The sequence below is a fragment of the Fukomys damarensis genome, unplaced genomic scaffold (assembly GCF_012274545.1).
Source record: "Fukomys damarensis isolate Sample0158 unplaced genomic scaffold, DMR_v1.0_HiC HiC_scaffold_33, whole genome shotgun sequence".
NCBI classification, from domain to species: Eukaryota; Metazoa; Chordata; class Mammalia; order Rodentia; family Bathyergidae; genus Fukomys; species Fukomys damarensis.
In genome coordinates, this window is record NW_022900945.1 from 55,135,782 (window position 1) to 55,150,004 (window position 14,223).

General features: G+C 53.8%; 2 protein-coding genes across 3 annotated transcripts in view; both read left to right on the forward strand.

The window, feature by feature from the left end:
- Window positions 1-5,784, forward strand: part of Ssr2 (signal sequence receptor subunit 2) — a 7,164-nt gene extending 1,380 nt beyond the window's left edge. The window contains exons 3-6 of one of the 2 annotated variants that reach the window (XM_010643826.1): window positions 542-640; window positions 1,626-1,734; window positions 4,085-4,162; window positions 5,255-5,784. In XM_010643826.1, the coding sequence (XP_010642128.1) occupies window positions 542-640; window positions 1,626-1,734; window positions 4,085-4,162; window positions 5,255-5,365 (397 nt within the window). In that variant the 3' untranslated portion in view covers window positions 5,366-5,784. The remainder of the gene's footprint in view (window positions 1-541; window positions 641-1,625; window positions 1,735-4,084; window positions 4,163-5,254) is intronic. The other variant, XM_010643827.1, reaches the window with a different exon arrangement.
- Window positions 5,785-5,873: 89 nt separating this feature from the next.
- The window catches only part of LOC117283987 (histone-lysine N-methyltransferase EHMT2-like), a 13,423-nt gene continuing 5,073 nt past the window's right edge, over window positions 5,874-14,223 (forward strand). The window contains exon 1 of the mRNA XM_033758087.1: window positions 5,874-6,446. Coding sequence (XP_033613978.1) covers window positions 6,342-6,446 — 105 coding nt within the window. The 5' untranslated portion in view covers window positions 5,874-6,341. The remainder of the gene's footprint in view (window positions 6,447-14,223) is intronic.

A 14,223-nucleotide genomic window follows, 5' to 3' on the forward strand; every position in this document is an offset into this window, starting at 1 on the left:
TTTTTTTTTTTTTTTTTTTTTTTTTCTGGTACCAGGGATGGAACTCAGGACCTTGTGCTTGCAAGGCACGTGCAGTGCCACTGAGCTAAATCCCCAGCCCAGAAATAATTTTTTGGGTTGGAAGAGTTAGAGTAAAGAAGCAGCAAGAATTATGAAATACGGAGGGGAAAACGAAGACACCCGAAATATGTGGCCCTTTGCCTCTTTAGGGATTCAAGCTTCAGCTTCCTTATTTCATTAGCCTATGAGCATTTTTGTTATCATTCCTTTTGTTCCTTTTAATTTTCTGTCCGTATTTACCTTCTCTTCCCCTCTCCACACCGCTGTGCATGTGTGTACACACACACAGATTGAGGCAGAATGGATCTGGGCCCATTCCCTTCTAGGTACTCGAGGTTTTGGTGCTTTTGACCAATGGAATCCAGCCCTTGACCTGGATTCTTCAGTACAACAGGTCCGAGTAACTGTGTGACTCTCTTGAGTTCTGACTTTAGGGCAAGCAGGCAGATATGATCGACCACTTACGAGCTCTGTTTTCTAGTGCTGCATTGGACGTGGAGTTATCCGATGACTCCTTCCCACCAGAAGACTTTGGCATCGTCTCCGGTATGCTCAATGTCAAGTGGGACCGGATTGCCCCGTATCCTTTGGGCCCTGCCTGTCAAAGCTGGGGAGGGGACATTGCCTACAAGAAGCACGGGTACCAGCCTAAGCGCACCTGGCTATCCTGAGGCAAGAGGGACTGCTGCACAAGTGCAAGCATGGTTTAGGGCAGACCCGAAAGAGATTTGTGAAGTTCGTCGTGAGGCCTTGAGACATATTGTGGGGAAGTGGACTCTTCTGGAGGTCTATTAAGCTGTTTGAAGCTCAGTGGTAAAGCACTTACCTAGCACACACAAGGCCCTGGGTTCAGTCCCCAGTTCAGGGAGAGAGAAAGATGTATGGCCAGGCATGGATGTTGGGACCCAGGTCTTTGTGCATGCTAGGCAAATACTCTACCACTGAGCTACATCCTCAGCCCCAAGAGGCTTCTAAACAAATTCAGTGGAAATCTGTCAGGGTGGCTCTTATCCAGCAAGTCTCTTTTATAATCTAGCAGTTATTTCATAGTGAATTAGATGCTTCTTTTAGTGTACTTCCTTTTTTCCTCTTGTGAATTAAAGTGTATTTACTTGGGTCTGCTGATGCATGCCTATAATCCCACCACTTGGAAGGCTGAGGCATGAGGATTTCTAGTTTGATGCCAGCCTAGGTTACACAGCAAGACCTTGTGGGTCACCACTCAAATACAGCTGAATGGCGTATTACCACACACTTTAGATTTTTTGTATTTATTTGTTTGTTTATTTTTTGAGGCAGGGTCTCACTACGTAGCCCAGGCTGGCCTTGGAACTCATAGTGATCCTCCTGCCTCAGCCTCCCCAGTACTGGGATTACAGGCATGCACCATCATGCCAGGCACTTTCAAGTTTTTAAAATCTATTTTTTTCATTCCTGTAGAATATCATAGTGATGAAATCACCACATATGTTGGCAACCATTTTGGAAATGGTACATTTAGTTCACAAGATGAAAGATTGTTAACGCTGTAGCTCCATTGTTTTCCCTTCCTTAACTTGGGCCAGCGCTAGCAATGTGTCCCACACCGTGGTCCTGCGCCCGCTCAAAGCTGGTTACTTTAACTTCACCTCAGCAACCATCACCTACCTGGCCCAAGAGGATGGCCCTGTCGTGGTGAGTTACCAAGCCCTGAGCTGTGTCTTTCCTTAAAAACCTGCGGAAAGTGGCCCGGGATTTAGCTCAGTGGTTCTGGCGCCTGCTTTGCAAGCGCGGGACCTGAGTTCGATCCCTGGTACAAAAAGAAAAATTAAAAAAAACCCGCAGAAAGTGTGTGCAGAGGCCGCTGGGTGCCAAAGGCCGGGATTGGTGGGAGCTTGGGCGGCCCTCAGGGAGCGTGCTTCTGAGTGGATGCCGGGGGTGGGGCCGAGGGACGGCACCCTGACTGGCCTCTCCGCCATCTGCTTTCCCTGGCGTCTGGACGTGCTGGCCGCTTCCTGCTCACCGCTGCCCTTGCCCTTCAGTCCTTTCTGAGGCACCGCCTGACTATTCCTGGCTGCCCGGCCCTGCTTCCCCTTCCTGGCTGGCCTGCTTCTGCCCTCGAGGCTGAGCCGTTGGGCCCCTCGTGCTCCCCTCCAGCCACCCAGCTGTCCTCGGCCTCTGGTGTCCCCCGTCCCACCACACAGACCCCGGCCTGCGAGGCAGCTCTTGTCTGCACCCCACCCGTCCCTGGGCACCTCCCCTGTTCTCCTGGCCTCATCCTGTCTGAAGCTCGCTCTCCTCCACCTCAGTATCTGAGGCCTGAGAAGCAGCTCTGAGCAGCATCTCGTCTTGTCTCCCGCATGTCACGCTGCCCTCCTGCGCATTCCTCCTGTCGGTGTCACCAGCCGCACGCAACCCTCCGGTAGCAGTAGTCTGTTATTTCTGTCTTCAGTGGTTTCTTTCTTATGTGTGAGTCTCCCTCCTCCTCCTCTTCCCCTCCTTTCCCACTTAACTATAAACTACTCCTGGGCCAGGGATTTAGTTCAGTGGCACCACATCTGCCTCGCAAGCACAAGCTCCTCAGTTCAATCCCCAGTACCAAATAAATAAATAAACTATAAACTGCTCGAGGCCAGGAACTTTACTTCTCCTGCTAAAGGAAACAGTCTATTGATTGAGCCCTTGCAACTCTGGGAAAGAACCAGGAAGACTGACACAGTCCAGCCCTCAGAAGCTTAGGTCAGGAAGCTGGGTGGGTGGTACCTGCCTTAATCCCAGTTACTTGGGAGGCTGAGGAAGGATTGCAAGTTGGAGACCAACTTGAGCAACTTAGCAAGATCCTGTTTCAAAATAAAACTTAACAAAAGGGCCCCGGATGCAGCTCATCCCTGGAGTGCTTGCTGGCGTGCGCAGGGCTCAGTCCCCGGTACTGCAGAGAGGAGGGAAGCTTAGGTCTTCATTGCCGAAGCTACATGCACGGTCCTCTATGCTGTATACTATACAAGTAAGCTGTAAAGGGGCCGGGATTTGGCTCAGTGTTTCTGCCGCCTGCCTCACAAGCACACGGGCCCAAGTTCTATCCCTGGTATCCACCCCCCAGCAAAACAAAAGAGCTGTAGGCTCAGTGAATTCACAGCAGGAAGGTGACTTGACAGACGTCTGTAGAACTCAGAAATCTAATATTCAGCCAGGTGCAGTGACATGTGCCTGTAACCCTATCACGCAGGAGGCTCAGGCAGGAGGATCTTGAGTTTGAGGCCAGCCTGAGCTATATGTTACAACTCTTGTCTCAAAAAATACAGTTAAACAAAATTCCTTAATACTCGATGTACTTTCTAAAATTCCTTTCTTATAAACCATGTGGAATACATAATCCTAGCTGTGTTTTCACATCGGTGCCAGTTCTGCTTTCAGAACAAGCCTCAAGACTGCTTCCTCCTGGTGCCGGGCGGGTTAAGAGACGCAGAGTCTGAGAATGCCGTTTGCAGTGTACTCGGACACCTGGCTGCCTCTCAGAGCGGAGGAATGTGGCCCTGGCTGGGCCCCTCAGTGCTGCGTCTGGGTGGGGCGGCACCCTCCGGAAGCCTCCTCTTTATTCACTTGTGCCTCTCCTCAGCCTGTGAAGGAGGAGGAGTTTTCACTTGGGGAGTGAGTCTGCCTGCCCATGGCCTGCGCAGGGCGGTAGGGTGAGGCCATGGCAGGAGGGACTGGCCTTCACCTCAGTTGCACAGCTGGTGGGCTACTTAATAAAATCTCAGGCCTCCTGGGTCCTCATTTTCCCTTCCCAAGCACGAAGAGAACCATCCAGCTCTCTAATTCAGAAACTTTTCCTCCTGTTTCTCCCAGTGTGGGGGATAGAACTGGACCTCATAGCAGCTAGGCGAGCGCTGTACCTCAGGCCCTACCCCTTGGCCCTTCCTCATCTTCCTGAAGTGGTCTGGCTCTCTGGGCACTAAGAATCTGGTGACTAGAGTTGGTGGCTCAGCTGCCTGCCCCCAGCCGAGGCAAGTCGAAGGCTTGCCTTGATGTCCTTTTCTTCTTTCAGGTTGGCTCCACCAGCGCACCTGGACAGGGCGGGATCCTGGCCCAGCGGGAGTTTGATAGGAGATTCTCCCCGCACTTTGTAAGCTTTCTGGTCTCCTCTTGTCATCTCCGTGGTGTGTGAATGCCAGCTGGTTCTGGAAGCCCTGGCCTCTCTGGCTGGTTTTTCTTGGTGTCTGACAGAGACAGCCATGAGACACCCCAGCTTATCCGTGCGGAGACTGTCAGTGAGACACAGTTGGCCTTTTCTCAGCCTTGAGGAGAGCCCCATTTTAGAGGCATGGGCTGTTTTCAGATATAAAATCTGGTTTGCTCCAAAGGGTCATGGAACATTAGGAAGGCGAAGTGGGAACTTTTTCGTGGTTTAGTGTAGGAATTTTGTGAAGACTGAAATACTGAATGAAGGAATTCATTAATCCATACGGTTTCTAATTATATACTCTTTCTGAACTTTGCTCTGGGAAAACAGTGGTCAACATGTCGCAGTCCCTTGCATTAAGATTGTGTAGCCTCAGAAGACTCAACACACAAATGAGCTGGACGAGGTGGCGCGTTTTTGTAATCCTGGCACTCTGGGAGGCTGAGGCAGGATTGCAAGTTCGAGCCCAGCCTGGGTAATTTAGCAATTTAGCGAGATTGTTCAAAATAAAAAAGGGATGGGGATGTAGCTCAGTGTGGAGGCCCTGGGTTCAATCCCTAGTATTGCAAAAACAAAAGCAGTAAATGGGGAAGATGCTCTGGCAAGGTTGTGCACCTGTGCTGAATGAGCAAGAGTGGAGGTTGCCCCAGGCCCACCACCCTCGAGGGGCAGACCGTTTCCCCTGTCAGGAGGCCAGAGCACTGTCCTAGAAGAGGGAGCCACTCAGACGTGACAGTATGGCGTGATCCGGGAGTGGCAAGTCGTTCACGGCGTTGGAAGGGAGCAGGGAGGTGGACTGGAGGGGAGGCCCGACTGCTAGGGGCAGAACCTGGGCATCTCCATTTCTACCTCGCCTGGAAGCCGGCTGGGCGGGTCAGCCGCAGCCCAGCTTCACAGCCGGGGAGGCCACATTCTGCGGGCAGAGGAGCTTTCCTGCCGGTGTGCTGCCTGAGGGTGGGCAAGACCGCACCCTTGTGTGTTGGCCTATTCCTTCCCCATCTTCTCCTGACCCTCATCCTCCGTTTTCCTCCGCAGCTGGACTGGGCAGCCTTTGGAGTCATGACCCTGCCCTCCATCGGCATCCCCCTGCTCTTGTGGTACTCCAGCAAGAGGAAGTACGACTCACCCAAGCCCAAGAAGAACTGAGCGGGGCTCCGCGCCCCTTCCCACGAAACCAGGTGCTCTCAGACTCCAGAGGGCCTCTCAGATGTGTCTCTTCGTCCTTAGCCCTTGGCCACCTTCTGGATCCTGCTCTCGGCCAGAGTGAAGGACCAGACCCGGGAGTCTTCGGGAGCCTCCTTGGTTCCACTGCAAAGCCAAACAAACGGATGCGTTGGGCCGCAGGCTGTAGCCCAGGGGCCCTTGGCCCCGCTGAGGTGCTGCTGGTGTATTGCTGGCAGTGTGGGCCCTGGGGCTCCAGGAGGGGCCTTTGGGGCACCTGAGCCCTCCCCAATCTGCCCTCCCCTGTCAGAAAGCTGTGGAACTCTTGGAGGCCGCCCCGTCTGTGCCTGGGTAGGGCCATGCTTACCAAATGGGGTTTTCTAATAAAAACAAATACCGCGCTGGCTGGCCTGTCTTCCTGTCAGCCGGAGCTTGGCCCTGGCGCTGCTCTGGGCAAGCAAGCTGAGTTATTGCCTTGCCACGCGGCCGTGGGTGGCTCTGTCCCTCGTGAGCCTGTGCTGCTGTCCGACCGCCTCCCTCTGTTCGCACGTGTGGGTCATGATGTGTCCCCTGTACCTCCCTGCCCGCCAGCTCTCTGCTGAAGAAGGTCCTCGGCCCTCTGATCCAGCTACTGCGTCAAGAAGCTGCACTCCCGCCTGAGTCCAGCCGCTTTCCTGTTTGGAACTAGCTTGAATGTGTTTGTGTCTGATGCCTCCTGCTCTGAGCCCAGGCCAGGAAGAATTTCTGGGTCCCCTGCCCTGGGCCCTGACTGCTGTGGAAAGGCAGAGTGGGAAAAGCCCGCGTGAGCCGACTCTGTCCAGCCCAGGAATGCCGTGGTCAGAACGGCCTCCCAGGCAGGAGGGAAGCCCAACAAGCAGGCTTTGTTCCCTGCCTGCCAGACCGACCGACAGAGCAATTTAACTTTTCCTTTGACCAGCAGTGGGAGCTGCTGGGCCCCAAGATGAAAAGGACATGGAGGCAGCGGGAGGCTCCAAATGGAGTTGCCCTCCACCAGCTCAGCACCCTCCTTCAGGGGCTGCACCTCGGACACCCCAGGACGGGCCAGGTCAGAGGGCAGGAAAGACAGGCGCTTGTGCTCGCGCTCCGGTGGAGGCCTGGAAGTGTGTGGTAGACGGGAGAGCAGGGCAGCGGGTCAGAGGCCGGGCTGGGACTCGAGGAGGGGACACGGCCATCTGTGGAGCTGCCCTGGAGGTAGAATGAGTTACCTGAAGGAGGGTTCTGTGCAGAGCAGGGGTGCACCTCCAGACTCCTGGACTGCACACCCAGGTACTGCTCTTCCGGAAGCCTGGGAGGCTCGTCCCTGCCGCACCTCACAAGACATGGCGCTTTGGGCCTGGCGCTTGTTAGGGGAAGATGAGGGGAACCCAGGAGCCTTCAGGTGACAAGAGAAGCATTGTGAAGGCTGTGGTGTCAGGGCACCTTGAAAAGGGGCCAAAGCCAGATACTTCATCTCGAGAGATCAGCTTCCCTGGAGTCGGGATGGAATTTGAACCTCCCTGAGTGGTGCTGGAGGAGAATATAAGGACCTCTAAAATCTATAGACACAGGTGACAGGAGTGGCTGGCACTGGGGCTGAGCCCTCTTAACTTCACGGCAGAGGTGGTTGGGCAGGGCCGGCTCCCCGCTCTTGCCTGGAAACCGCCTCAGGAGTGTGAGCTTGACTTTGGGGTCGCCTGCAGCTCAGGGGAAAGGGCAAGTAGGTGCAGACCCCCTGCCTTCCTGCGATCGTGCCCAGAAGGCTCCTGCCAAGCCGGCTGCCGGGGCTGCTCTGCCCACAGCCATCCCGTGAGGCCCAGACTCCCCTGGCATCTGACCATCCACACACCTAGCCCGGTGCCAGGAGGAACCGGCCACCCTGTACCAGGCCCTCAGACTCCACCTGAAGAGACAGGTGTGTTTCCACCCTCTGCCCACCTTGGCACTCTGGCTATGTGACCTCATGACTGCCGCCCAGTGGGCCGCCTGTTTTACCCCCTGGGCAGTCCCAACAGGATTTCTGAGGGCCCTCACTTGCAAGATGGGACAGGTATTTCTTTGTCTTCTGAGACAAGGTCTCACTATGTAGCCCAGGCTGGCCTCCAACTCACAGTGATCCTCCTGCCTCAGCCTCCTGAGTGCTAGGATTATAGCCCTGCATCACCATGCACAGGGCCTGGTCTTGCCTGTGTTATGCAGCCCAAAACAGCCAGTGTCACTTTCAGCCAGGGCTGTCTTCTTTCCCTCACTCACAGCAGGGATTCATGATGGAGCACCTGATTTAATCCCTTCACTGGCAGATCAAGAGCAGTGAAGTGAAGCGGCTGTCCAGGTGGTGGCCAGCACAGTTATTAGCCACTTTACACCCAGTGTCCGAGTTTCCTCACAGCACCTATGCGTTTCTAGCTGAGGTCCCCATTTCACGCACGAGGGAATGAAGGAAGCTCCTGGGTAGCTGGACTTCCCTAATCTGAGTTGGCAGAGCCAGCCATGGCTCCTCCGCTCCAGAAAGACTTTCTCTGAGACCTCAGGGCCCACCAGAGGGTGATGCCCGTCACCTCCTCCCCAGGGGAAGAAGTAGGGTGAGTCAGCCACACACGCCCCTCAAACTGTTATCGGAGAGGGTGGAGGGGCCGCTCAAACATCCTGTCGCCTGGTATCCACAACAAGCCATGCGTGTGTCCTGTGTGTGCCCAGTTGCCTGGTCACCCTGTTCCTGTTGGCTAAAGCTAGTGCCCTCCTCCTATGGAGCTGCTCCTCCCTGTGCTCTCCTGCAGAAAACACAGTATTTCCTCCTCAGTGCTGTAACCTGCCCCTTAAAGGGACCCGCCCCGCAGGTCTGAAGCCCAGTCTGACAGAAGGGGAGGACCCTGCCCATCTCATAAGCACCTTGCTGTTCAGCAGCTCCCGGGGTGGCTCCAGCCCAGTGATGCCCTTTCTTCCACCTTGGGTTTCTTCCTGTCCCTGTTGGAGGGAGGGTGAAATTTCCTGGGGGGCCGGGCTCCCACATCCGCTCCCCTTTGGGTGACACCAGCTGAGCTCCCCGCACCTGTTTCCAGGGGAGCCTGAACCCTGCGGCCACCCCTTGCCCAGGAAGCCTAGGACAGGGCAGCAGCACGGAAGGGGTTAAGGGCCTGTGGCAGTCTGGGGTGTTTGAAGTAGGGAAGGGAAGGGCCGAGTGGTTGGAGAGGCAGCTGGGCTGGGCTGGAGGAGTCCTCAGTCTCCTGTGCACCATGAGCAGCTCCCTTAGGCGGACTGAGGGAGCAAACCCTAGCACAGTGCTGGACTGGACCCTCATAGGGGCCACCCGGAGCAGCAGGTTTCCAGCCCTGAAGTCCCCAGCTGAGGACAGGGGCACTTCACCCACCTTTGGCATACCTCCCAGGTCTGGTGAGTTTCCTTCTTCCTGCTCACTCCCCAGTCCTCACTTGCAGGAGGCGGAGAGCCCGGACAGCCCAGGACAGGGCAGAGCAGTTCAGAGCTTCTCCAACCAACCTCCTGCATTTGCTTAGTTTTTCAATTAGAGACGTGTGTGTGTGTGTGTGTGTGTGTGTGCGTGTGTGCGCGCGCGCGTGCGTGTGCAAGAGTGCAAATAGGGAATCACAACAACAAATGTGGCCAGTGGTAATCAGCAGGATTATGTGCAGCACACGAAGGCAGAGCATGTGTGTGTGTGCGTGTGTGCGCGCGCGCGTGCGTGTGCAAGAGTGCAAATAGGGAATCACAACAACAAATGTGGCCAGTGGTAATCAGCAGGATTATGTGCAGCACACGAAGGCAGACCCTTTATATGTGTTCTCCTTTAACCCTCTTCAGCGCCACGGTGCTGACAGGCCTAACCCTTACCCTGAGCGGAAGGCTAGAGAAGTTGCTAGTACTGACCCGTGCCAGTTAAGAAGTAAAGTACAGGACTGGGGCTCAGAGTCAGGTTCACTGGACACCAAAGTTCATTATGCTGACTTTTGGTCTTTTTCTTCCTCAAGAGGTGTAGACTCGGAGAATGGCTCTGAAATCCTGAAACTGCGAGTCTCACACCTCAGCCAGTACCTTCTACTCACGGGGCTCCCCCGCCGCAGTCAGAACAGGGGTTTCCTGCTGTGCCCTTACCTGTAGCCATTTCCTGGGGACATAGTGGCCAAAGTCTGTGCAGGTGTGTCCTTCTGAACCTCAGGCCGTCACCGCACCCTCTGGCACAGCACCCGCATGCATGCCGAGAAGCTGGCAGGAGGTAGACCAGGACAGGTCGGTCTGGGCCCTTCCCATCCCTGTGCCTCTCATTTCCTGGACTATCCCGGTCCAAGCACACAGCTGTGGGCCAGACCAAGGAGGAAGGGAGGGGACAGGGTCCCTAAATTCACTCTGCAAATCAATGAAGAAACAATAAAGAGCTCCCATCTTTCCAGCACTCAGGCTGGATCCGGAGGACAGCACGTTAAAGCCCAGCTAGACACCTTAGTGAGACCCTTCTCAATAAACAAAATAAAAGGGATGGGGGGCATGGTTCAGGGGCACAGTGCCCTGAGTTTGATCTTTAGTACTGAAAAAAAATCCTCCTAGGGCACTACCATCTTTGTAATACAGTACGCTCGCAATCAGTGGGATTTTTTTTTAATACTAGGAAGTGAACCAAGTGTGTTCCACCACTGAGCTCTCTCCTCAGCCTTTTTTTTTTTTTTTGAGACAGGGTCTCACTCTGTAGTTGAGACTGACCTGGAACTCACTTATATTGCCCGGGTTGGTCTCAAACTCACAGCGATCCTCCTGCCTCAGCCTCCCGAGTGCTGGGATCACAGGCGTGCACCACTGCACCTGGCTTATGTGGATGTTTGAAGTGCCTGTTGGCTAATTTGGTAGAGCAGGATTGGATTAGAGAGAGTATGATTGGCCAGGGATGCTGGGATGTCTTTCCACCTCTGGACTTCCAGAATTAATAGTAGAGCAGTACATCTGCCTGGGGTCCAGGATGCATGTGGGACCTTCTTAGCAGTCAGCCAGAAGCTGGCCTGCGAGATAGCATCGCTCCCACCTGCTGCGCCCTCACGTTTGTGTGAAAGCCCTCCAGGGTCCTCTGCTCCGTGTCTGGCCCTGGAGGAGCTAAAGCAGTGTGAAGGAGTCCTCTGCATCTTCTACCTTGGCTCTTGTTTTTTGAGGTTGTGCTGTTCTCTGGCAGTTAACAAGAAAGCCAGAAAGAGAAGGGTCCCAGGGTTCATCCCGAGGTTGGGTGCCGATGCTCAGCAAGGCAGGCTGAGGGGTGGCTATGCTGGGGCGCTCCTGCCATAGAAGGGGACAGGTAGGAAGGCACCGAGAGGTTGCTGGTGACTTCTTCCCCAAGGAGTAAAGCAGCTCTGCTCTGCCCCTTTTCAGGCTCTGAGCTATGAATGTTTTTTTTCTGTGGGTTAAATTTGTAGCCATCAAAAGTGTTCCCAGGACCAGGAGCCGCACGGAGAATGCAGGGGCTGTTTCCTCCCGTCTCTCCCTTCCCCAGCCCTTATTATCTGGCTCTTCTGGGTCTTCTCCATTATTGGCTCCCTTGGGAGACCTAGGACCCCAGAGCCAGCTGCAGGAAGCCCCAGCCTTTGAAAAGGACAGCCAGCAGCTGGATGTAGCGCTGCACATGTGTAATCCAACACTCAAGAGGCTGAGGCAGGAGGATCACTGCAGGTCAAGGCCAGCCTGGGCTACACTGTGAGGCCCTGTTTCAAAACAGAAAGAGAAAAGGCAAAAAAAGGGCCAGCAGCCTTGGCCCTGACCTGCAGTTCCGAGCGGGCTGGCGGCTCTCAGGGTGCTGCGCCAGTGTGTGTGGCAGCAAGTGTCACCCGGGCCGGCCTTGCTATCACTCCATTCAGATTTCTGAGATGACACAGAAGAGAAAGCCAAATTTCATTTCACTCCTCTTCGGTCCCCATCTAATTGCTTCTGGAAGCTGCTTCCTTTCTTTGGCAGGGGTCAGGGAGCAGGATGAATGCCAGTGTTGCTGGATTTCTTTCAAAGTTTCGCCTCTTGCTCTTTGGGAGCTCAGACTCTCCAGTGCGCGGATTGGCCCGAAAGCTGCTCTCCTCCCCAGTTCCCGCTGCAGTCTTGAGCAGGCTCCTTAAGCTGCTGGTGCTGCCCATGTTTTCGTGCGTAAATGGGGAGAATCGTGTCTGTTTCGGAAATGTTCGTGGTGGGGAGGGTGCTTGGGGGGTGGGGGTAAAATAAAATATAATTTATTGTTATTTTTATTATTATTTTGTACCAGAGATCGAACTCGTGTCCTTGTGCTTGCAAGGCAGGTGGCGGAAGCACTGAGCTAAATCCCCAGCCCAGTTCGATCCCCGGTACCAAAACTAACTAACTAAATAAGTAAGTTCTGGGCCTCCTGCTGTCCTGGTCCGGCCTGCTCCCGAGGAAGCAGGTTCCCCAGCAGTGCTGCTCCTCTCCCAGGCTGGTGCAGAGCCTGGCGGGGGGCAAACTTTGCTCTCTAAAGCCCAGAAAAAACATTTCAGGCTTTGGGGGCCAAACTGTCAGCCACAGACTGTATGGAAATGAATGTTCAGGTTGCGCTCCAAAAGAAAATGGATTTCTGGGTACTGAAGTTTGAATTTTATGTAATTTGTGTGTGTCTCAAGGTTTTCTTCTCTTTTTTCCTCAACCTTTAGCAAAGATAGCAGAAAGGACTTGGTCACAGAGTTGCTAACTCCAGGTTTCTGGAAGCTGTGTTACTCTTCCCCTCTTTGATGGGGACAGTTTTACAGGGTTCCTTAGGGTCTCCAAGGACAGCAAAGCTATTGCATTGTTCCTCTTGCTCCGGTTGTGTTGCACAGTTTTTTACCAGAAGTTGTTGGTGATAACGTCCCCACCATCACTGTGTGTCAACCTGTGGCTAATCTCTCTTAACAACAACAGTTGTGTGCATTTGTTTTATTTTGTTTTTTTGAAACAGGATCTCACTCTGTAGTTCAGGCTGGCCTTGAACTTGTGGTGATCCTCCTGCCTCAGCCTCCTGAGCTCTGGGGTCACAGACCTGCCCAACCGTGCCCTGCAACAGTAGCGTGTATTATTAACAACACAATGTTAGTCATATTCATTACACTGTGTGTATTATCATCAACTCTCTCAACAGCATTACAAAGTAGGTATTCTTATCATTTTGTTTTTAGTTTAGTTTTGTTTTTTTTTGATACTGGAGATCAAACTCAGGACCTTGCACTTTCGGAGCAGGAGGCAGTACCACTGAGCTAAATCCCTGGCCTTATTATCATTTTTATAAATGATTCTGAAGCTCAAAAATTAAGCAAATTCCCAAGGCTGTATGACCTACGAAGGCTGCAGAATCAACAAACTGGCTGACTTCACAGCCACTGTTGTATACCCTAAAGAAGTATGTAGCCAGGTATAGTGGTACACACCTGTGACCCCACCACTCTCAGAGGCTGAGGCAGGAGGACTGGAAATTCAAGCTTAGACTGGATAACTTAGCAAGATCCTTGTCTCAACATAAAAAAATAAAAAAGACCAGGAAAGTGGGCCTGGTGGCACACACCTGTGATCCCAGCGCACAGGAGGCTGAGGCAGGAGGATCACTATGAGTTTGAGGCCAGCCTGGGCTACATAGTGAGTTCGAAGCCTGAACTACATGAGACAGTCCCAGCCACAGCAACAACAACAAAAAAGAAAGAAAGAAAAGACTGAGAATGTTAGTCAGTGCAAAGGCCCTGGGTTCAATCCCCAGTACCACCAAAAAATATATTCCTGGAGTTTTGGAATAACAACAGATGTCTCTGCTATAACAGTATACATTTTCACTCTAGCACTCAGCATAGTGTGAAATAAGTGACCGATGACCAGTGTGATCAGGAAGATCCCACGCTGGGAGAAGGGGCCGAGACAGCAGGAAACAGGCAGACAAGTGAAGTGGCAGCCCGGAGCCCTGCTCCGTCCCTTCCCACGTCTGGTCTTGGCCTCTCAGAGCCACTGTCCCAGCTCAGCTCAGCGGAAGCAGTGATGCCACTGACTGTGATCTCATTCGGGAACTAAACAAAGCCACGGTGGAGACCCAGCCCTGGCTGCCGCCTTGCTCCCTGCACTGTTTCCTGCCCTCGGAGCAGGGGAGGTGGGCAGAGCTGCAAGCTGCCCCAAGAAGCAGGGAAGGAAGGAATTGCGCCCGCCCGCGAGACCACAGGACAGGCTGAGGAAGCCTTGCTGAGCCTCCTCTCATGAAGGCAAGAATAAGTACTGGCACCGTGGTGGGGTCAGCACGCTGGAACGCAGACGTGAAAGGAGGGCGTCAGGGAGAAGCTGCCCAACCAATTGTATTTTTCAAAGGCCAGTGCTCCGAGGGCATCGGACTGCAGCTGAAGTGAGCAGGGAGGGTGTCTGTTGGTGGCCGGGGACCGCCCGCTCCCTCTTCTTCCTCCAGGACATGGGAGTGGAAAGCGGGAAAGGTCTTCAGCTGGCCCCATTCATTCATCTTCCCAAATTTAACTCTGGGGCCAGAGAAGTGACCTCTACCTGTAATCCCAGCTGCTTGGGAGGCTGAGGCAGGAGGGTGGCAAATTTAATCCCAGAATGGGAGACCATGTCTCAGAACAGAATGTAAAATGGGCTGGGCTGTAGCTCAGAGGCAGAGTACTCGCCTGGCAGGCACTGGGTTCAGGCCCAGTGGGCACGGCAGGAGCAAACAGCAGGAAGAGGCTGGGTGTGGGGTACAGCTCAAGCCAAGCCCCTGCTTTGAGGAGAGCACTGAAGCAGCACACCAGGGACCCTGAGGTCCTCTGGGGCCTCTTCAGTCCTCCACACCCCATTCCAAGGAGCAGCATTTCCAGGGTTTTCTTTTCTTTCTTTTTTTTTTTTTTTTTTTTTTTTTT